The sequence below is a fragment of the Lepidochelys kempii genome, chromosome 10, assembly GCF_965140285.1.
Source record: "Lepidochelys kempii isolate rLepKem1 chromosome 10, rLepKem1.hap1, whole genome shotgun sequence".
Taxonomy (NCBI): Eukaryota; Metazoa; Chordata; order Testudines; family Cheloniidae; genus Lepidochelys; species Lepidochelys kempii.
In genome coordinates, this window is record NC_136389.1 from 42,739,731 (window position 1) to 42,763,100 (window position 23,370).

Below are 23,370 nucleotides of genomic sequence, written 5' to 3' on the forward strand. Positions count from 1 at the left end.
AATAGGTTAAATAGATATCTATTGGAGATGTTCTAGGTATACTTAATCCTGCCTCAGCATGGGGGACATGAACTAAATGACTTCTTGAGGTCCCTTACAGCCCCCACGTTTCTACGTGTATACATACTAACTACTTACTGATAGTAAACATTCTGTGTCCCACAAGGCAAAGCACACAATTTCTTTTGGTATGGATCTGCAAAGACAGTTATGACTGAAAATAAAGAGAATAATGCTGGGATTTGTACCGAGTATTATCCCTGGAAAACTGTTTGAATGTTCAAGACTATCAATATCTAGTCTGCTTATATTGGTATAACTGCAACCACACTAGCGCTTTTATCAGTATAACTATTTTGGTTAAAAGTAGGTTAGAAGTATGGGTTTTTTCCAAGTTATACCAGTAAAACTTAGTGAAGACCATGTTGCTGGAAGGGAACTGCAGCACTCTCTCCCCCACAAATTTTAGAGCCTGACTGCATCTTTACCCCTGCACCCAGCTTCCAACTTTTGGATTCTCCTCTTCCATGAATAGCTCCAGTGCACTGCTCATTGCTTTCCCAGGCAGGGTGAAATTTACACAAATCTTGTCAGTATCACTGCAAACCATTATTGTTCTGGTTTCTAGTAAGTAAGAACATCATTAACTTAAGCCACACTTTGGTCTGAATTTTTTTAATCCTATTATTGATATAAGAAACCGCCAATATACATTATAAAGGAAAGGTTCAGTTAAAAATTCTCTACTTATGCACAAGGTAAATTGCAATTGCCATCACACTACATATCATCAGTATCACCGCTGCCCCAGTAAACTCAATTTTATATTTGTTTAACTCTTTCATACAGCAACAGGACAAGGAAGGGAAACATTTTTAAAACAAGAAAAATGTAATTAATTGAAAAACCATTACAATTGACAGAAGGTCTCAGCAGAGATTTAGCATCTAAAAACCATTTTTAATGCTTTTTTTGAACTGACTAGATTTCAAGTTCATGCGTCCTTTATACGAGAAGCAGTCACCAGTTAATTTAGGCAGTTATGCTACAGGAAAAAACGTTTTTAAATCCCAGTTTCAACATGCTGAAGTTACAGCATCTAGTCCATACTATTACTGCACACTTCCACTGTAATGCAGCTAAATAATTCCAAATGACGACAAATGAAATTTCATACTAGTCAAGGTGAAGATCCTGAAATGAAGTTTCCTTGGGATTTCTCAAACAGATAAGTGGCTAAAGTATTTTCATGGACATTAAGCAGCCATGCCTCACAGAGGAGGGGAAAAAAAAGCGTAATCCATGGAGTGGTTTTACATTTATTTCCTCTTGGTGCTAATTAGATCCAAACCTCTTTAGGAAGATTATAGTTTGTCCCCAATTAGGAAACAGTCAAATGAATGAAACCTTCCTATAAAACTAATTAAAGCTAAAACTGAGAATTCATCATCAGTTTAAAGTTGAATTTTTAAAAACATTGTAATTACCAGCAAATTCAACTAGAAATAAATGTGAATTTGCATCAATTTAACTTAGCAAATTTTAGTTTACACATATGAAACTAGCGTGGCTTAAAAATGGATCATTCCTACTTAGAATGTTTAGGCCTAATTTAAATAAGATTACATAAGGAAAAAAAATGACTTTTCTGTAGTCTCACATGAGTATTCTGCAAAACTGATTTGGTAATGTTACATTTGCCCAAACTACATTTTTCTGGATACAAGATCATCTCAAATTGATACAGAAATAAAGGAATTTGCTGAGGTAAAATGCTGTTCACTCTAATACTGTCCAATGTAAAAACATTTTGATCTCAACTTCACTACATCACATTGAATTCACATGAGCAGTCTTGTGAAGGGGCAACGGATAAAGCAATTCTTTGTGGTCCATTTTCAAAATAATGTTTCCAAAAGTTAGTACCAGTCAAACATTTTATTTCCTTGTTAATGTCTATCTAGCCCTTCTTCCCCACCATGTTTGATACTCTTGACTCACCCCATTTTTCAAATAAGGACTACAGTATTCATGGTTAAAAATACAACAACATCTGAAATCAGAACCTGGAAAGCAAATTATGCTGTACTTTTTCCCCAGGGTGTGCTCCTGAGCGATATGCTTTCTTTTAAGAAGTTACAGCAACTGTTCTACTGATCTAAAATGCATTTTAGTAACCTGCTACACTTACTTGAGAGAATTTACCAAATCATTAGTAGTAGTAGTGTTACAGAAGTTGGGAGTTACCTTCTTCAGGTATTCAGGGTTTCAAAGAATGAATCAGAAGATGATATAAAGAGGACTCTGGGGTACATTCTGAAGAAGGAAGAACCTATGCAGACGGGACGGATTCCATCTTAACGAAAGCGGAACCAAACCCTGCCAAATTACTTTAATAAAGTTTTTAGGAATTGTTTAACATACGATTTAGGGGAAACACTGAAATTTGCCAAGGATCACTCAGGCTGAACAAAGACATCTGTTAGAGATGTCAGCAACACGAATGTATCTCTGTATCAAGTAAAGGACAGAACAGAAGTTACAGCTGAACAGGGGCAGGGCAGGAACAGGTCAAGATCACACAGATAACTGCTGTTAAATCAACAAGATGTCACATTAAAGTAATAGCCAGATACAAAAATAAAAGTTATGTCTGTATATACAAGTGTAAAGTTTGAAAGCAACAATAAATGAACCTGAATGTATGGAAATGGACAGTCCTTAACATAACAGATATCACTGAAACATGGTGGGAAAAAATAAGTGGGATACTGTAATACTTGACTATACATTATATAAAAAGGGCAAATTAGGTTGAAGATGCGGAAGAGTAGTATATATCTAAGATTCCTCAAAATATGGTAGAATAAATTCTCTGAATGGAGAGGACCATGCAGTTAAATCTATACGGATACAAATCTCAGATTATAAGATTAAAAATATGCAAGCAGAGTTATAAAACCAACATCCATATAAGGAAAAAAGACAGAGTACACAAAACAGATCAAAGAGGCAAAGTCTTATAAAATCATAATAATGGGAAAATTCAATAGTCAAATATCAAAATGTGACATGGCTTAGAGAAGCCAAAAAAGCTCCAATGTAAAAACAAAGAAATTAAAATCTTAAAATTAGGTATAGATGCTATTTAAGAAAAACTATAATAATTTTAAAAGTCATGCATATTTTTGAATTAAAAAAAAGCAAAAAGTAAACTAGTACGACTAAATAGCATGGTTCAAAGAGGTTATTCGAGCCAAGCAGATATCCTTCTGGAAATGGAAATCCAACCGTAGTGAAACCAATAAAAAGAGTAAATTACAGCAGCATTATGTAAAAAGGAAATGGGAAGGGCTAAGAAGGAATCTGAAGACCAAATCAAAAGATATCAAGAACAAAAAAACACTCTTGAAATATATCAGAAGCAGGAAGATAAAAGAAATAGTAGGCTTCTGGACCACCATGGCATAAAGTTAGAAATTAAGATAGATAAGAAAATTGCTGAAAAGCTAAGTGATTTCTTTATATCAGTCTTCACCACAGAGGATGTGAGGGGGATACCTACTCAGACAGTCTTTTGTGGTAATAAACAGGTGCCACTGGAAATTGCTGTTTCAAAAGAAGGGACGCAGAAACAAACTGATATATTAAAAAGAAATAAGTCATTTGATCCAGAGAGGATATACCCAAGAGTTCCAATTGAATTTAAGAAAGAAACGGCTGGGCTGCTCTCAAAAAATATGCAATCAGCTATTATACCAGAGGACTGGAAGAGTAGCAAATGTTGTACCTATACTAAAAAAGGCAACAGGAATGATCCAGGGAATTACAAATTAACAAAACATACTTCTGTACTGGGTCAACTGGATGAAATGATAATTAAAAATATCATAGATCATCAATGATAGCATCTGACTCCACTACTTACAAAGTTAACTCATAACTCTAGTTTTTTCAATGGGTCAGTAAAGTAGTAGTTAATGGAGAACCCACTGAAAATTTAACTGGACTTACAAGAAGCCTTTGACAAAATTCCTGAACAAGAGGCTACTAAAGAAATTAAGTAGTCATGGTGGGAAAGGCAAAGTACTGTCCTGGATCAGAAACAGAGAAAACAGTAGGAATAAGTAGTCAATTTTTGTCTTGCCACAAAGTTAAGTGTAGTGCCACAAGGTTCCAAACTGGGCCTAGTGCCATTTATTTATTAATTAATTCAAAAAGGGAATGAGCACTGAGATGGCAGTATCTGCAGATTACAAAATTATTTAGGTTAGCCAAGACTGGAGGACACTGAGGGACAGAAGGACCTAACCAACTTACCTGAATGGGCAACACAGACAATATGATAGCAGATGGAAATTCTCTGTTGATACACACAAAGTAACGCACACTGAAGGAGAAAAAACAAAAAAACAAAAAAAACCACACCACTAACCATATCTTACTGGGTTCTAAATTAGCTTACTAACTCAGAAGAAAGACCTGAGCATCTCTGTGGACAGCTCAACGAAGACCTCTACTCAATGTGCAGTTGTGGTCAAAAAAGTAAACAACGTTAGGAGGCATAAAGAAATTGGATAGAGAGCACAGGCACCATTACAAAGCCAACATAAAATCAATGGTATACCCTTACTCCCAGTACTGTGTTCAGTTCTGGTCAACACATGGAATGTAGCTAAAAAGGACAGACAATGAAAATTATTGGGGCATGAAAATACTATATGAATTGAGGTTAAAAAGACTGGGACTGGTCACCTAGCAAGAGGGTGAATGAGAGAGAGAACATGATAGACATATACAAAAAATAGTATACAAAAGGCAGATCAGGCACTTCTATTCATCTGCTCATAATGCAAAAACATGGACTTGCCACTCAGTGCACACAAGCCCTACAAAAGAAAAAACATCAGATAGGAAAGGTGGTTGCAAATGTTAAGGTTTCTTCTAAGTAATCAGAAAAAACAAGGTTTTTCTACCTCTTCCATCACACACTTCTGCATTGTAAAGATAGTTTTTTCACAACTAACAGCGGTTGAAGATCCGAGTATAAAAGGTGTCTGAAAACCACTTCTTTGATGGTTCAGAGTCTGAGGGATCTAAAAGCTTTAACACAGTAGCCATAGGCTTAGAAATTCTAGAAGACACATCCTTACACCACTTCTGACACAGTGAGTAAATACATTTCGTAACCATTTTGGTCACAAAGGAGAAGTATGGATTCTGAAATTCACTGTAGAAAGAAAAAAAGAATCAGAGAATAGGAGAGAGGCTGGAATACAAAGTCCTCAGCATTAAAACTTTGGCCACAATTCCTGGTGCTGCTGAGTGTAACTCTGGTAACTGGACTAGCCTCTGTGTTCCACACTGGTGTACCAAAACTGCTGAAGTATATCAGTTTTGTGGCTGGACATTTTAAGAACACTCAGAGTTTTAAAAAAAAAAAAATCTATATTTATCTTTAAGAAGTAAAATGGGAAAACAAGTTACAGCAGAAAGACTAATACGATTGGTCATGATTCATGACCAGTAAATTGACTGTGCACCAATTTTTCACCAAGACTTACATTCACAAATTGTATTTACAAAAGAAATGTACTTTGTCTTAAATAGATGTGTACGTGAGAGAGAGAGAGAGAGAGAGACCTAAAAAGCACAAAATATTTATATAATAGCTTGTAGATCACACTTAAATTAGCTTTCTAGGACAAAGAAAAGATTTGCAGGAAGAGGAATCAATGAACTAGTCAGCAGCATAGTCAAACTGTGGAAACAATCTTAAGCCAAGGAGAAAGCCTCGAAGTTGGCCTTAAAAAAAGGTTTAATAAATCCAACAACAAGAACTGCCACACTTTTTTTTTTTCAGTTTATAAAGAAATGGAGGAAATTTGTGATGTTAGTGACAGCCTCTGATTTTCCCCCCCACACACAGATAATAAAAAACACATGAATAACTTTCCAAATATTACAACGTGTCACATTTCACTGCGCAGAATGGATTTACTATACTGCGACAAATGATAATGTTTAGGCTCTCACATTGACACCATGCCTATTTGGTGATACCTGCTACATATGTTTTCCCTTCCCTTGAAGGGACTATTGTGTAGAGCAACTGATCTTAGAAGCGAATTTTTTCAGGTATTAATAAGCATCTCCAAATAAAACCTCAGGAATAAGTATGCAACTTCTATTAGCAAGAACATGTTCACTTCTAAAGTCTGTTGTTACCTCCACTGTAACCATAAGACCCAGGATTCACCCCCAATTTGAGGCACTGTTATCTTCCTAAAAAGTCTTGTCTCATACTGTTCTCCAAATAGTGTGGATTTCTAATGAGTCTGATTTCTTCCTGCCAGAACATCACAACACCGCAATGGTCTTAAACAATGCTAAGAATACTCACCAAACAAAAAAAAAAACAAAAAAATGGCATTGGAGAATGTATGAAAAAGGAATTTGTTTACTCCTGGGGGAAGCATACCCAGAATTTATGTCCACTGCAGATTTCTTTGCTTCCCCACAGAAAAATTACTTTCTGATAGGGAAGCAAAGGGAAGCCACAAAAGCGGTCATGCAAACCACCCACCCACCCCAGCAGGATGTTTCAGGTGCCATGGGGAGAGAGCTGCACAGTGATCTCCCACCTCCATGCAGCCAGTGGCCTGTGCTCCCCAATTCCATACTGGAACCTCCACATTTGTTTGACATATAAAATTAGCAGAATTTTACAGAATTTTAAAATATTGTGTGCAGAATTTTAATTTTTTTTGACACAGAATGCCCTCAGGAGTAATTTGTTGTATGAATCCAAGTGTCACTCAGCTTCACAACTTGCAACCATTCAAGAAAGCACTTTTGTATCATAAAAAAAATTGTCAGCAGCATGTGAATTTGTATTAGAAACAATGGTGATTTAATTTTCCAATTGGATTTTTATGAGGAAATCATTACAAATAATTTACACTACAAAACATATTTAATATAGTCACAGTATTCTATGTATAATCCATGGATTTTATAGTAGTTGGAATTACCAAATACAGTACTCCAGGGGCTTAAGTACCTTCATGCAAGAATTTAGTGTAAATTGCTAATGTTTGGAGAGAGGGAATGTAATGTTAATTTCTACCCACTGAATTTCTAACAGGCATTTGAGTATCTGTTCTCCAGCAGGGCGCTTTGAATTTAAGAGTATCATGGCATTGCAGTAACACACTTTCTTAAAGGGCACTTATAACACTGGTAAAAAGTTCAAAGGACCCTATAATGCAACTATGTGCACATACACACAAATTTATTTTTTTTAACTACATGGAATTATTCAGGTTACCATCTTCAATAGGCAACTAAGTGACTTAATTGGAGCACTAGCAATCAATAGATAACCAGTAGTATGGTTGATTTCTCAAATTCTCTCATAGCACTGTAATATTTATTCTATGGCTTTAAGAATTCTTTTGGCTCTTTTATTTGGCATTTTTGAGAGACACTAGGAAGGAGAGATAATATTTATTGATCTATTTCAGTATGATAAAAAGATATGGACAGGCAGTATATCTCCCCATTCACAACCCAAATAGGTTATTAAAAATTTAGTGAACACAGGCTACTAATTTTAAATTTAATCTCTAACATTTGTATTGTAAGAACAACCAGTTTGATATTTAGTGACAGTATTTTCTAATCATACTTTGGGCATGTCATAGCCTACTTTTAACATGTCACATTTAACTACTAGATTTATTACTATCATATTACCATGCACCACATTAAATGTTTGTTGTAGTTAAGAAATAGACAAACAAATCAATCTGGTTATTACACCACTAATAAATAAGTTTTGGGATTTCTCCTGTACATCACCACCAAAAGAAAAGCCTACTACTGCATTTTAATAGAGTACATAATTGATTTGTGCCTTTTCTCCATATATATATCAGTCTCATTAGGCTTGCTGGGGAGGGAGGAGGGTGAGGGTAACATGAGGCAACTATGAAAGAAAATATGCAAGAAAATATTTGTTACTATTTACAAGTGAAGCCATTAAGGAGCAAGGTAACCAATATTTAGCAGAGTAGATGAATGTCTAGAGAAAACAGATAACAAATCAAACACCACCGGTATTGCAATGATGGGAGATTGTGAAAAGAAAGCAATTTAGCTGCAAAAATGATACATTTTTTAATTAGACACATAAAAAATAGTGATCTTGATCCTGCAGCCAGTTGAGTTCTAATCTTGCAGCCACTGAAATCAAGAGAAGGTTGGCCATTAATTTCAGTGGAAGCACAATCAAGCCTACTTTCATTTCATTAACCTCTCTAAGCCAGAACCCAGATTCCTCACAAGAAACTAATATAATTATTAGATAATGGCAATAATTTCATTACTCTTTCCCCTCTCGCATTACAAAGTGTGAAAATGAAAACAAATCCTTATACATTTTTAGAAAAAAAGATCATAACTGCATATCCTTCATGAAGTTGAGGATTTCTAAAATGCTAAAATTGGTGTCTATACTGCAACTCCTGTTTTCTGTCCCAAAGTGACTTATAGGCTGCAATTTGGAAGTTATGTATTGTTACATAAATGAGAAATATATTTGCTAAAAGAACATGTTAATACTGTTCTTTATGTAATTTTCTTGAAAACACCCATCTTGTTCCATTTCCATGCACCCTCATTGCTTCCTTTCGCTGTATTGCAGACTAAGAGGAAAGCATGCATTAAATATTTTTTGAAAATCTCATGCCGATAGAAAGCCATATAAAATTGAGCTACCTGAATATTATTTTAAAAAAAGGACGAGATGCCTGAGCTGTGTTTAGATTTCTCTGACACTGGCATAATTTTATCTTCTCTTTCAAAGTAGATAAATTAATGGTTTCTCATTAAGATACATAATGATATATGTGATGATAGCCATATAAATCATATTTATCATGCACCTTTGTCCTCCTCACCTACACTCAAGACGAACTCAGCTCCACCAGATCTAACAATACAAGCCTCTGAACAACTTTCAAAGACCCAACATTTATAAAACGTTCAAACAAAAATGTGGCATCTCTCCCCCACTTCCCCATATTACACTGCCCTGGCAATAATCACTCCTAAAATAGAACAGTGACAAAGGTTTGATCTCTTGAAAACCACCAGGATACTTTATAGCCAAGAATAACCAAGTGTGTACTATATTACTGAGAGAGAGAGAGAGAGACACAGACACAAAGAAGCCAAGAAAGCTATTTTAAAATGAAAATGACAATATTTTCTGCATACTTCCTGTTTGTGAAAAATGCATACTACACGTAGGTATATGTATAAACTGATCAACTCTGTGTAAATTCATACATTAGTTTACTTTAATAATGTCATTAGTCCACAACCATTTAATTGAAACAGGACTTACAACAACAAAATAAATTTAAGAATGCTAAAATGTGAAGTAACAAGATAATATCACTGCAAAAGTGAGACTGAAAGAAACAAACCATCCACTTACAACTTAGATAAGTAGCAATGTACTGCCTTCCTCTCGAGATAACAAAAAATTACAAACTTTACATAAAGCACTGTCTAGAAAGATTCTACATAATACTCTTGTAACGGACTCCATTCACTTTGCTCAACCATGGCTGAAGAGTTAGAAAAACTTACAGTACAGAAGACTAAACTAAACCAACCAGCTGCTAGTAACTATGTTTTATTCCTGTTGCATAAAGTCCAGATATAGAGACTATTGCGGTCATTCTTTATTCACAAAGAAAAAACGTCAAGGTGGCCTTTCACTGCATTCTATTTATGGGCACTTATGCAAATGCCAAAACAAAACATCATGCATATAGCTTAGGAGGAGTTATTTTCAATCAAGTCAAATTATATGCTGAACATTCAATATACATGCATGACAAGTAATAGATTTATTATGCAGGTGGTACTGGCGGCCTGTGATACATAGGTCCGACTAGATGATCTGGTGGTCCCTTCTGGCCTTAAACTCTACAAAAGAGGTAGGCAACCTATGGCACACATGCCGAAAGCAGCATGCAAGCTGATTTTCAGTGGCACTCACACTGCCCAGGTCCTGGCCACCGGTCAGGTGGCCTCTGCATTTTAATTTAATTTTAAATTAAGTTCCTTAAACATTTTAAAAACCTTATTTACTTTACCTACAACAATAGTTTAGTTATAAACTTATAGAAAGAGACCTTCTAAAAACGTTAAAATGTATTATGGGCACGCAAAACCTTAAATTACAGTGAATAAATGAAAATTTGGCACACCACTTCTGAAAGGTTGCCAATCCCTGCTCTACGACATTAGTAGTGTCCTGTGTTTATAATTATTTTGCAAGTTAAATATATACAAAAATTCTTAATGAAACAATAAGAGATTTGCACAAAATCACGCAAGCAAACTCATGATCTTATAACTATAAATAAACGTCAACCTCCCCACCCCTATCTGTTTCTGTTTGTGTCTTCCCTTGCCATTTCATGTCTAACCTCTTTGGGTCAGAGACCTAGATATATTTGACTTAAATCAAACAACATATTTTTGGAATTTAATAATGATTGCATAAATAGTTAAGACAAGAGGAATTATGTTGAAAATGGTGACTCGAGACATTAATACTCTTACCAACAGTAAAGAAAGGGTAAATTAATAATTTAAACAGTTAACTTTGTAAAAGTATAAAAAACAATCAAAGGGCATGGGGCTTCTTGTCCCTCTAGCCCAGTGGTTCTCAAACTTTTGTACTGGTAACTCCTTTCACATAGCAAGCCTCTGACTGCAATCCCCTTTATAAATTAAAAACACTTAAATATATTTACCACCATTATAAATGCTGGAGGCAAACCGGGATTTGGTGTGGAGGCTGACAGCTCACGACCCCCCATGTAATAACCTCGCAACCCCCTGAAGGGTCCCGACCCCCAGTTTGAGAACCCCTGCTCTAGCCACTATGGCTCCTGTTAACATTAAAGGGAGTTACATAGTACAACAATGTAAAGAATAAACCTGTCAATTTTAATAGTTATAGTATGTATTAGGAATTAGGACCCTACAGTAACCATATGGTGGAATTCACTCTTGGGGCTCTGCTGCAGTGTTCGCTCTCTCTCGCTCTTTTTTTTTTAAATGGCACCTGCAGCACCCAGCGCATACATTATATTTTATATACTAGAGGAACAAAATATTTGTTTTCCAAGTGCAGTTGTCCAATATCATTCCAAGACATGTAATAATTGCAAAAACAATCTGAAATTTAAAATCTTATGTGCCAGTGCTAAGAAGTAAAAGTGGTATGAGCAATCTTTGTAGATCACCACTAATCGGTCATTTTCAGAGTGGTGACACAATTCTAGCCCTATTTCTTCCCATCCAAAGACAAAAAGATAGTATTGTACTTTCTTTTTCCAGATCATTTTTTAAGGAAAAAATCACCTAATTGGCTCCAGGCCACAGACTCAAGCCAACTTCCAGAGAATCTTCTTCTGGTTCCAACATATATAGCATATTTTTAATACTCTCTCTTTGTGGATCCCTTCCCACTTCACTACATCTTTCGCTACCATATCCCATTTTAACATTCTTTTCATAAGGTACAGGCCATGCTTCGGACTTAGAACTTACAAAACTTGCATTTAGTAAAGACGAACACTCTCCTATCATGTAAATATCAGCCACCAGACATACATATTTTATGGCAATAGCAGGACCCACACTGACAACCCCCATGCCAAGTTCCTGCCCAATGTGATTTGAAACAGCCATACTATACCATGTAATAACAGAGCTTATTCAGTCAATTCTATGAAGAAACTCCACTGCCTGATCAATAATTTTCCAACAAAACCTCAAACACAACCACTATCTTTAAAATGTGAAAAATGCAAAAGCTACAATATATTTCCAATCAAAACTTAAAATTATTCCTTGGCACTAGAAACCAGATTTTTTTCAGCATGAATTCAAATGCCAACAAAAGGGACAAAAGTTTTTTTTTTCTTTTTTAGCAAAAGCTTTGCAAACTAAGCAGCTTACACTATTAAAGACTTAATAATCATTCTATAACATATTTAACAGATTTGACATTCTTTGTAAGATTTAGAAAACACTAATTCATATATCACATTTCAACTGGATGTGATTTAATTTTTTAAACCCCTGAAAATCAGGATTCATAATGGAAACACTAAGATCATGAACTGTAAAAATTCGACAAGTGTGACTATTATAATAATTGAAATGCTGCAAAACCATTAATTTAAAGTCTTGTATGCCTGCCAATCCCTGTGTTAAAAAGGCAAAAGTGGCATGAGCAACATAGAAGATCATTAGTGGTCACTTTAAGCAGCGACACAATCTACCCCTATTTCTTCCCACCCAACACAAAAATATGGTACTTTTTTTCTATAATTTTTAAATAAAAAATTACTTATTGGCTCTCATTTACCCAACTGGCTCACCCCCTCCGCAGGTCGTCATCTTTCGGCTGGAAAGCAGTCCCTGCTGAAATCAGCAAGCAGGTCTGGTCTCGCAGCTCAGCCAGGGCCCGATTCTGCTCTCACTGATTTCAATAGTAGTTTTCCCATAGACTTCAATGAGAGCAGGAAACGGAGGTCCTTGGTGAAGCGTACTGGGAACGCCGAGGGAAATGGGACCCAGGTGCCTCCTGTGCCTCTCCCTGCACCGAGAAGTGGCAGGGATAACTCAACTGAGGGAGGTGTGCAGTGGCCTCTACTGGTGCATGTAAGGCGCCCAAGGCTGCCCCGCTCTCACAAGTGGAACGGACCTGCCCAGCGCTGGGGAAAGGCGCCTGTAAATGTCCAGCGCGAAGCAACAGCCCTGACCTTTCCCAAGCCGCGGGGCCACTGTTCCCCGCCCTCTGCGACCCGCCAGCCCGGCGGGCGGCATCGGCCCCTTCCCCGCGGCGCGCCGGCGGAGCGGTCACCCCGGACAGCCCCTGCGCGCCGCGCCAGGCCACTACTGCAGCCACCTCCAGCGACCGCGGTCGCAACCTCCGCGCGGCGCGGAGCCCCTCAGCCCGCCAGCTCCCCGGCCACACCGCCCTCGCGCGCTGCCACGGGGGCTCGCCCGGCTCCTTACCTGCGGGGCTCTGCGAGCTGCTCCTGGCGGCGGCGGCCGGGTCCGGCTGCCCTAGGAACAGGGCGATCCAGAGGGAGCCGAGGAGCCGCCTGGCTCCCCGCGCCGCCATCGCTCCGCGCCCCGAGCCCGGCAGCCGGGCACCCAGCAGCAGCAGCTGCCCCTCCCCCGGGGGCTTCTCCGGCCGGACTGGGTCCGCTCGCCCTTGGCCGGGCGCTGCCGCTGCGGCGGCCTGAGGAAGGGGCTGCCCTGGTCGGGCTCCGGCGGCGAGCGCCGTCCGCGCAGAGAGGCCGGGGTGGGGAGTCACTCCATCGCGGGCCGGTCCCAGCGCCAGGCGTCGCGTCTCCAGCACACAGCGAGAGGGACACTCGCCGCGCTCCGCCCCCAACCACCGCCGCCCGTGAGCATGCGCCGCACGCACGCCTCTTCTCCCGTCCCCCTCCCAGCGGGAGGCAGCGCGCTCCTCTGACGGCCAACCGTCGGGGGCGCGCGCGGAGCAGCACCTTCCCCCCCCCCACGCAGAGAATCCCATACTGCTCCTGGAGAGACAGAAAACGCGGGGCGGGACGGCAGGGAAACCCGGAGCGGGACTCTCGAGGGGATGGCGTCGTGGGCTCCTGTAGGAGCCGCTCCTCGCTGGGCACCGGCACCGGGCAGGGCTGTGGGGGGTCACGGGGCCCTGCTGGTGCAGGAACAGCGCCTACACCCACACTGACCCCCTACCTCCCCTCACGCTACACCCCTCCCCCCTGCTCCTCTGTACTCCCTCTGACCCCCCACGCCCCCTCATCAGGGGTGGGCACCACCACGTTGCGTGACGGACACTTAACAAAATTATCGAACTTAGTGACGGACTTTGGGATGGGGATTCTGTCATTCAGTCATTCAATTTTTTGAAAAATTACCACAGATCTCAAATTTTTTACCACAGACACTTGTGTCCGTGTATAGACATGTTGCTGACCCCAGCCCCTCATCCTACACCCCTCTGTCCCCCTACCTCCCACCCCTTCATCCTACACCCCACCGACTGCCTATGCCCACTGACCCCACACCGCTCTGATTCCCTACCCACCACTGACCCCACACTCCCTCATCCTACACCCCACTGACCCCCTACACCCCACCAACCCCACACCCCTTCATCCTACACCCCACTGACCCCCTACACCCCACCAACCCCACACCCCTTCATCCTACACCCCACTGACCCCCTACACCCCACCAACCCCACATCCCCTCATCCAACTCCCTCTGACCCCCTGCATCCGCATCAACCCCACTTCCTCTCATTCTACACCCCACTGACCCCATACACCCCACCAACCCCACACCCCCTCATCCTACACCCCTCTGACCCCCTGCACCCCCATTGACCCCATTCCCCCTCATCCTACACCCCTCTGACTCCCTACATCCCCTCATCCTACATCCCTCTAACCCCCCTGCACCCCGATTGACCCCACTCCCCCTCATTCTACACCCCACTGACCCCCATACCTCACCAACTCCCACCCCCTCATCCTACACCCCTCTGACCCCCTACAATCAGTATAATCAGCACAGCCCCCCCAATCAGTGTGGGCAGAGAACTCCTCCAGAGCCAGGGTGGGGAGAGCAAGCTCAGCCGTTGGCAGGGGTGGGGGGAGAATCCAGCTTCTCTGTCTGCTGAGGGAGAGGGACACCGGCCCAGGGGCTGTGGAGGATGGGGCTGAGGGCGGGGAGAGGCAGCTCCTCTGACTGTGGGGGGCATAGAAAGTGCCTCTCCAAAAGTGGCCACATTTTTATTCCTGCCCACCCCTGCTTATACCCCTTGCCCTCTTCTCTTCTGTGCCATCCCAACAAAGCTCTCCCTCCTACACCCCTCATTATCCATTCTTATCCCTACATCCCAATACACTTGCTTCCCAACTAATCTTTTCTCCCTCCCTCCCCCAGCCCCTGTACCTCTAGGGCAGGGGTTCTCAAGCTGGGGGTCAGGACCCCGCAGGGGGTCGCGAGGTTATTACATGGGGGGTCGCGAGCTGTCAGCCTCCACCCCACACCCTGCTTTGCCACCAGCATTTATAATAGTCTTAAATATATTAAAAAGTGGTTTTAATTTTTAAGGGAGTGTCGCACTCAGAGGCTTGCTATGTGAAAGGGGTCACCAGTACAAAAGTTTGAGAACCACTGGGCTAGAGGGACAAGAAGCCCCATGCCCTTTGATTGTTTTTTATACTTTTACAAAGTTAACTGTTTAAATTATTAATTTACCCTTTCTTTACTGTTGGTAAGAGTATTAATGTCTCAAGTCACCACTGCTCTAGTGTGACCAGTGTTTGCATTTGATCAAGCATTAAAACAGTGCAGAATTATGATATTTTTATGAAAGATAAAATAAATGTTGACAGTACAAGTTATTATCTTACATACCATCCAGTTAAGTTGGCATTACAGGAAAAAAGCGGCATGATGCCGGCTCAACTTCTGTCCCTATGTGCTTCAAAGCAGGAAAAAAAAATTACAAGTTTTACTTCACTTAAAAAAAATTGACTCCTTTAAATCTAGTTTCTATGCCTGGATTTCTTCAGAAAAGAGAAGGTGGGTTATTATGAACCATACGCTCCCTACATATTTTTGAGCTATAGTGCATGTCCCTTTATCCTGATATTTAACTATTTCTTGTTTGATCAAACATTTTTTAAAAGTTCTGGGAAGAAATCTCCAGGAATGCGCACTACATTGGCTTGGTACCTCTGGGACTCACCGTAACCTGCATTACAGATGGCCCAAGTCAGGATCTAGGCTGAGATGAAGAATGGCCACAGATTTTTATACAGTTGCTTGCTTGCAGCACTCGCCCTCACCAACATTTCAGATGGTTCAGCCTGTTGGGAATTATGCAGTAAGATTTCTGGACCTTTCTTAGGAAAAGCAGAACATCACATAATCCATATATATTACCAAAGAAAGTAAATACAGAAAGTATCATGAGCTTGGCTGTAGACGATAGATCGTGTGGTGTGGTCAGGGTGAAAGCTGGAGGCATGTAGGTGGGAATAGCAGTCAGTAGGTTTCCGGTATAGGGTGGTGTTTATGTGTACAACCGCATTTGCTCCAACCCCTCAGACAGAGACAAACACGTACAAGATCTCTATCAAGCATTCTTACAACTACAATACCCACCTGCGGAAGTGAAGAAACAGATTGATAGAGCCAGAAGAGTTCCCAGAAGTCACCTACTACAGGACAGGCCTAAAAAAGAAAATAACAGAACGCCACTAGCCATCACCTTCAGCCCCCAACTAAAACCCCTCCAATGCATTATTAAGGATCTACAACCTATTCTGAAGGATGACCCAACACTCTCACAAATCTTGGGAGACAGGCCAGTCCTTGCCTACAGACAGCCCCCCAACCTGAAGCAAATACTCACCAGCAACCACAGACCACACAACAGAACCACTAACCCAGGAACCTATCCTTGCAACAAAGCCCGTTGCCAACTGTGCCCACATATCTATTCAGGGGACACCATCACAGGGCCTAATCACATCAGCCACACTATCAGAGGCTCGTTCACCTGCACATCCACCAATGTGATATATGCCATCATGTGCCAGCAATGCCCCTCTGCCATGTACATTGGTCAAACTGCACAGTCTCTACGTAAAAGAATAAATGGACACAAATCAGATGTCAAGAATTATAACATTCATAAACCAGTCAGAGAACACTTCAACCTCTCTGGGCACGCGATTACAGACATGAAAGTTGTGATATCAAAAAAACTTCAAATCCAGACTCCAGCAAGAAACTGTTGAATTGGAATTCATTTGCAAATTGGATACAATTAACTTAGACTTGAATAGAGACTGGGAGTGGCTAAGTCATTATGCAAGGTAACCTATTTCCCCTTGTTTTTTCCTACCCTCCCCCAGACATTCTTGTTAAACCCTGGATTTGTGCTGGAAATGGCCCACCTTGATTATCATACACATTGTAAGGAGAGTGATCACTTTAGATAAGCTATTACCAGCAGGACAGTGGGGTGGGAGGAGGTATTTTTTCATGCTTTGTGTGTACATAAAAAGATCTTCTACACTTTCCACAGTATGCATCCGATGAAGTGAGCTATAGCTCATGAAAGCTTATGCTCAAATAAATTGGTTAGTCTCTAAGGTGCCACAAGTACTCCTTTTCTTTTTGTAAATACAGAAAGACTCTTAAAATAAGATTAACAAAGGGAAAACTATTAGTCATTAAAAGTTTGGTTATTATGATGACTAGCTGCAAAGTAAGGAATATTTAGACAACATGTCTCTGTGAACTCGAAGAGAGAATGTAATTTTGTTTTAAGAACTACTGAAAGGGAATTAAGCAAATGCTGTAAAAATATTAGCTTGTGGCACCTTGTTTCTTTGAGGTGTGAGGGTTTGCTGCTAAACAGTGGCTGTTGACTTTCCTGGTAATTAAGGGTATGTCTACACTACCCACCAGATCAGTGGGCAGCGATCGATCCAGCAGGGGTCGATTTCTCGCGTCTAGTTTAGATGCGATAAATTGATCCCCGAGCGCTCTCCCGTCAACTCCTGTACTCCACCACCGCGAGAGGCACAGGCAGAGTCAACGGGGGAGCGGCAGCAGTCGACTCACCATAGTGAAGACATCGCGGTGAGTAGATCTAAGTACATCTACTTCAGCTACGTTATTCACGTAGCTGAAGTTGCGTAACTTAGATCAATTTCCCCCCCCCCACCGTCGACCAGGGCAACATTTCTCAAGTAACCACAGGATAAACAAGAGACGCTTGTCTTTCAAAATAAAATAATAATAAAACAATACATTCTGCAATGCAGAATACAATTAAAGAAAATACTAAATATACTTTGAAAAAAGAAAAAGTATTTTTGTTCTTCTGATGGTATTTAGTTGTATACAATATTTGCCATTCAAATCAAAATAATTTTAATATTGTATCATTATCAGTCAGCTTAATTCTGACTGTTGAATCTTGTATTTTTACAAAGGGGAAAATAAGAGCTATGAATACGCTTTCCTCCTTCATTAAACACACAAAATATGCTCTTATTTTTCCATTCCACTTTGTCTCCTCTAAATAATATGGTCAGAATGTTATTCATATATATATATATATATATATTCATATATATATGCTATCTTTGTTTCTAATTTTATTATTGGCTAATTGAATCATCTCTTTCAGTGCATAAATTATATTATACTAAGACTCAAAAGGTGGCATGGTAATCATGAGATAACCAGGCCCCTAGGACATTATAAGACATGAAACATGCTAGGCTGGGTACATCCCCCAGCTGTGTGATTGCACTATAACCTGCTTTAGAACTAGTTCAGAATATTTTGCTAGAGACAAAATGTGTATTTTTGCACTTTTAACTAGATAGCAGCACTCAATTTAGTGGAACTGAGCAATAGTTTAGAAAAGTTTATTGTTCACCTTGATGAATCATCTGCTTTATAACACTTGCCAGTCAATCAGCATGTTCTCCTCAATTTAGCCATCTTCATACTAAAATGAGAATATTCCTGGATTTTTTTTCAGTTGTACTTTGAGAGACTGAAGAACGAAAATCTTACAGTACCCAGAAAATGTATCTATATAGCACTGTGATCACAATGTTGGATTGTTACAAGGTATAACCCAGGGGTGTCAACCTTTCAGAAGTGGTGTGCCGAATCTTCATTTATTCACTCTAATTTAAGGTTTTGTGTGCCAGTAATAGATTTTAAAGTTTTTAGAACATCTCTTTCTGTAAGCCTAACGAATTTATTTGAGCATAAGCTTTCGTGAGCTATAGTTCACTTCATCGGATGCATGCAGTGGAAAATACAGTGGGGAGATTTTATATACATAGAGAACATGAAACAATGGGTGTTACCATACACACTGTAACAAGAGTGATCAGGTAAGGTGAGCTATTACCAGCAAGGGGGGGAACCCACCTTTTGTAGTGACAATCAAGGTGGGCCATTTCCAGCAGTTGACAAGAACATGTGAGGAACAGTTGGGGGGGTGGAAATAAACATGGGGAAATAGTTTTACTTTGTGTAATTACATGTCCATTCCCAGTCTTTATTCAAGCCTAAGTTAATGGTGTGCAGTTTGCAAATTAATTCCAGTTCAGCAGTCTCTCATTGGAGTCTGCATTACACAAAGTAAAACTATTTTCCCATGTTTATTTTCCCCCCCTACTGTTCCTCACACATTCTTGTCAACTGCTGGAAATGGCCCACCTTGATTATCACTGCAAAAGGTTTTTTTGTTTTGTTTTGGGTTTTTTTTTCCCTTGCTGGTTATAGCTTACCTTACCTGATCACTCTCGTTACAGTGTGTATGGTAACACCCATTGTTTCATGTTCTCTGGGTATATAAAATCTCCCCACTGTATTTTCCACTGCATGCATCCAATGAAGTGAGCTATAGCTCATGAAAGCTTATGCTCAAATAAATTTCTTAGTCTCTAAGGTGCCACAAGTACTCCTTTTCTTTTTATGGATACAGACGAACACGGCTGCTAGTCTGAAACCTTTCTATAAGTCTATAATATATAACTAAACCATTGTTGTATGTAAAGTAAATAAGGTTTTTAAAATGTTTAAGAAGCTTAATTTAAAATTAAATTAAAATGCAGAGCCACCCAGACCAGTGGCCAGGACCCGGGCAGTGCGAGTGCCACTGAAAATCAGCTCGCGTAACACCTTTGGCACGCGTGCCCTAGGTTGCCTACCCCTGGTGTAACCAATTAATAAAGCTAAATGTATTGATACAAATACTGTTCTGTAAAGATATATAAGAAACTTGGTTCACTGTGTTTATATTTTGTTCAGTGTTATGGTGAGAAACGGGTAGTTTTGTACTTCTAATAATAATTACTAGGGCTGTCAAGTGATTAAAAGAATTAATTGTGATTAATTGCGTGATTAATCATACTGTTAAACAATAATAGAATACCATTTATTTAAATATTTTGGATGTTTTCTACATTTTGGAATATACTGATTTCAATTACAACACAGAATACAAAGTGTACAGTGCTCACTTTATATTTATTTTTATGACAAATATTTGCACTGTAAAAAGCAAAAGAAGTAGTATTTTCAATTCACCTAATATAAGTACTGTAGTGCAATCTCTTTATCATGAAAGTTGAATTTACAAATATCGAATTATGTACCAAAAAACTGCATTCAAAAATAAAACAATGTAAAACTTTAGAGCCTACAAGTCCACTCAGTCCTACTTCAGCCAATCGCTCAGACAAACAAGTCTGGTTACATATGCAGGAGATAATGCTGCCCACTTCTTGTTTACAGCGTCACCTGAAAATGAGAACAGGCATTCACATGGCACTGTTGTAACTGGCTGTGACGCTCCGTATCTTGGAGGAACACCCTACACTCCCACATTCATCTTTATAAAATGATTGTGTGGTATCCAATGCAAAGTTTGTCATGTTGGGTGTCTTCAGAAGGCTCATCATGCACTGAGCATAATTGTTATAGTGATGTTATAGTAATTGTTACAGTAATGTTATAGTAAGGTTATTTCATGTATATAGTTATATGTGTGAACAGCCCAGGAGTGGGGGTTCTCTCAGCAGAGCAGGGTAAGGCTGGCTACCAGAGTCAAGGATTGGAGTGGCCTAGCACAGTGGTTCTCAAACTAGGGCCGCCGCTTATTCAGGGAAAGCCCCTGGCAGGCCGGGCCTGTTTGTTTACCTGCCGCGTCCGCAGGTTTGGCCAATTGCGGCTCCCACTGGCTGCGGTTTGCTGCTCCAGGCCAATGGGGGCTGCGGGAAGCGACATGGGCCGAGAGATGTGCTGGCCGCCCTTCCCGCAGCCCCCATTGGCCTGGAACGGCGAAGCATGGCCAGTGGGAGACACAGTCGGCCGAACCTGCGGACGCAGCAGATAAACAAACCACCCCGGCCCACCAGGGGCTTTCCCTGAACAAGCGGTGGCCCTAGTTTGAGAACCACTGGCCTACCAGATCACTGGTCCAGACAACACCAGAGGGGAACGTCAGAGTGAGCAGGGTGTATGTACAGCTTGTTACTCCAAGTGAAGTTCACACTTTAAGCACTGATATTTGTGATTTTAAGTGAGTCTTAAGTTCAATGGCTAAGGACAGTCAGGAGGAGGTCACAATTTTGTTATTTGCTATTGCTTAGTTTTGAGAAAGGGAAATAAGAACAGGAAAGCAGGAAAATGAGTGAAAGCAGTGAAGCGATTGCAAAGTTGGAACTTTTTAGGCTTCAGTCTGCAGAAAAGGAGAGGGAGCACCAGAGATTACTACAACGGAAAGAACCGGAGATAAAAGAAAAAGAGACAGCCAGGGAGAAAGCTGCAAACAGAAGGGCCATGGAAGAAAAGGAGAGAGAAAGAAAGAAAGAGTGTGGAAACACCAACTGGACTTGCTAGAGAAGCAGAAGCAGAACCCTCCCCTCCAATCCCAACAACTCCCATCACTCCAAAAATCCACCAGTGGGAACACTTATGTCCTGTATATAGTGAGAATGATGATATTGCTGAATATCTGACTACCGTCAAAAGGCTGTGTGTAATACATGAAATCCCTGATGATAAGAGAGTTCCTACCCTGATTGCAAAATTAACTGGTAAAGCTCGAAATATATTCAATGGAATGCCTATTGAAGATGCTTTAGATGATTGTAAATTTAAAGATACTATTTTGCGAAGTTTTCAGATTACCCCTGAAACATATAGAGTTAACTTTAGGAATCTTAAGAGGGATATTGGTATGAGTAATGGGGAATATGTAAACAAAATGAAAGATTTGTTGGGAAAATGGGTGAGGGGTAAAGAGGTGGCAAGTTTTGAGGGAATGTTGGATCTTGTTTCTCAAGAGCATTTCCTAAGCATGTCTAAGTCTGATGTAAAGCAGTGTCTATGGGTCAAAGATGTAAAGTCTGTGGATGAGATGACTTTTTTAGCTGATGCCTTTGAACAGAATCAGGTGTCTATTGAGGACAGGCCACAGAAAGAGGGGTGTAAAACTGGTGGGAAGGGAGGATCCCATTTGCCCGTGGGAAGAGAGAAGGGGGCTGGGAGCCTAAACAGTCTCTTACCCAAAAAGATTCCTCTACTGGGAACTCTTATCCCAAATCTCCTGTAAAAGCAGAAGAGCCCAGAAGGTGCTATCAGTGTAATTCCACTAATCAGCTGAGAAATAAATGCTCTGTGCTAGGAGGAAGCAGGCAAACAATAGCGCATGTTAGTTCTGCTGTCCTCAACACAGAAACCATCCAAGCAATTAAAACCTATCATATTGGTTCTGTGAGGTTAGCCTCTGCAGAACCAGATTTGGAGCATGTTAAGGCTGTCCAAACTGATGGCAGGGAATACTTGGGGCAGAGGGATACAGGGGCCCAGATCTCTCTGGTTAAGTAGAGTGTGGTCCCAAAGGCCAGAGTGTTGCCCGGCCAAATGGCAGAGATTGTGGGGGTGAGCCAAAGCAGATTCCTTATACCACTAGCTAAAATCCATGTGGTTTGGGAAGGTTTGGAAAGTGTTTTGACTTTGACGTGGGAATAATGGAACACCTCCCGATCAGGCTCAAGGGTGGAGGGGGTGGGGAGGGGGCTCTCAGCAATGCCGGGCACAGGCTCTATGGTGGGTTTGGCAGCCACTGCATCAGGAGGTGGACTATCTTCTGTAGGGCCCCCGCCCGGGAAGGAAGTTGATTGATCCAACCAAAGAGGGGTGCCCCTGGTGGCTTGGGTCCCGGTCGCGTGGCACTGGCCGTCGCCTGAACAGGCTCGGCGGCCGTCAGCGGGGTGCCTTCTGCGGCCGGGTTGATGGAGGAGTCCAGTGGCTCCTCAGAGGTGGGAGCGGAAGCAACAGTTAGTGGGAGGGAGAATGGGGAAAGGGGTGCTGGAGTGAGGTTGTCCAGATCAAGGACCGTTGGCAAAGGGTCGTCCACCCGCTCAGTGACCTTGTCAGACCTAGGGCCTCGATCTCCTCGTATATGGAGGGGAGATCGCTTTCCGCCACCCCGGGGTTCTCCCTGCCGGCACCCAAGGCGATGGTCGCCTCGGGGATCACAGAGGCTTCAGATGGTACCAGGGCAGGAGGGGCTCCCTCAGGGGCATCGGAAGGGAGGGACTCCCGTGGAGGGGAGATACTACCTTCTGGTGCTGCCACGTCTTCCCCAGCCGGCACTCGTGGATGGAACGCACCTGTGGGCAAAGTGGAAGGCTTGGCATCTGT

The 23,370-nt window shown here is 41.2% G+C and overlaps 1 protein-coding gene across 12 annotated transcripts in view; it reads right to left on the reverse strand.

Moving 5' to 3' along the window:
* The window catches only part of NEO1 (neogenin 1), a 507,651-nt gene extending 494,106 nt beyond the window's left edge, over positions 1 to 13,545 (reverse strand). For 10 of the 12 annotated variants that reach the window (XM_073363103.2, XM_073363101.2, XM_073363105.2 and 7 more), the window contains exon 1: positions 13,117 to 13,545. In XM_073363103.2, coding sequence (XP_073219204.1) covers positions 13,117 to 13,225 — 109 coding nt within the window. In that variant the 5' untranslated portion in view covers positions 13,226 to 13,545. Of the gene's footprint in view, positions 1 to 12,476; positions 12,668 to 13,116 lie in introns of those variants that run through there. The other 2 variants (XM_073363093.2, XM_073363100.2) reach the window with 2 other exon arrangements.
* Positions 13,546 to 23,370: the final 9,825 nt, after the last annotated feature.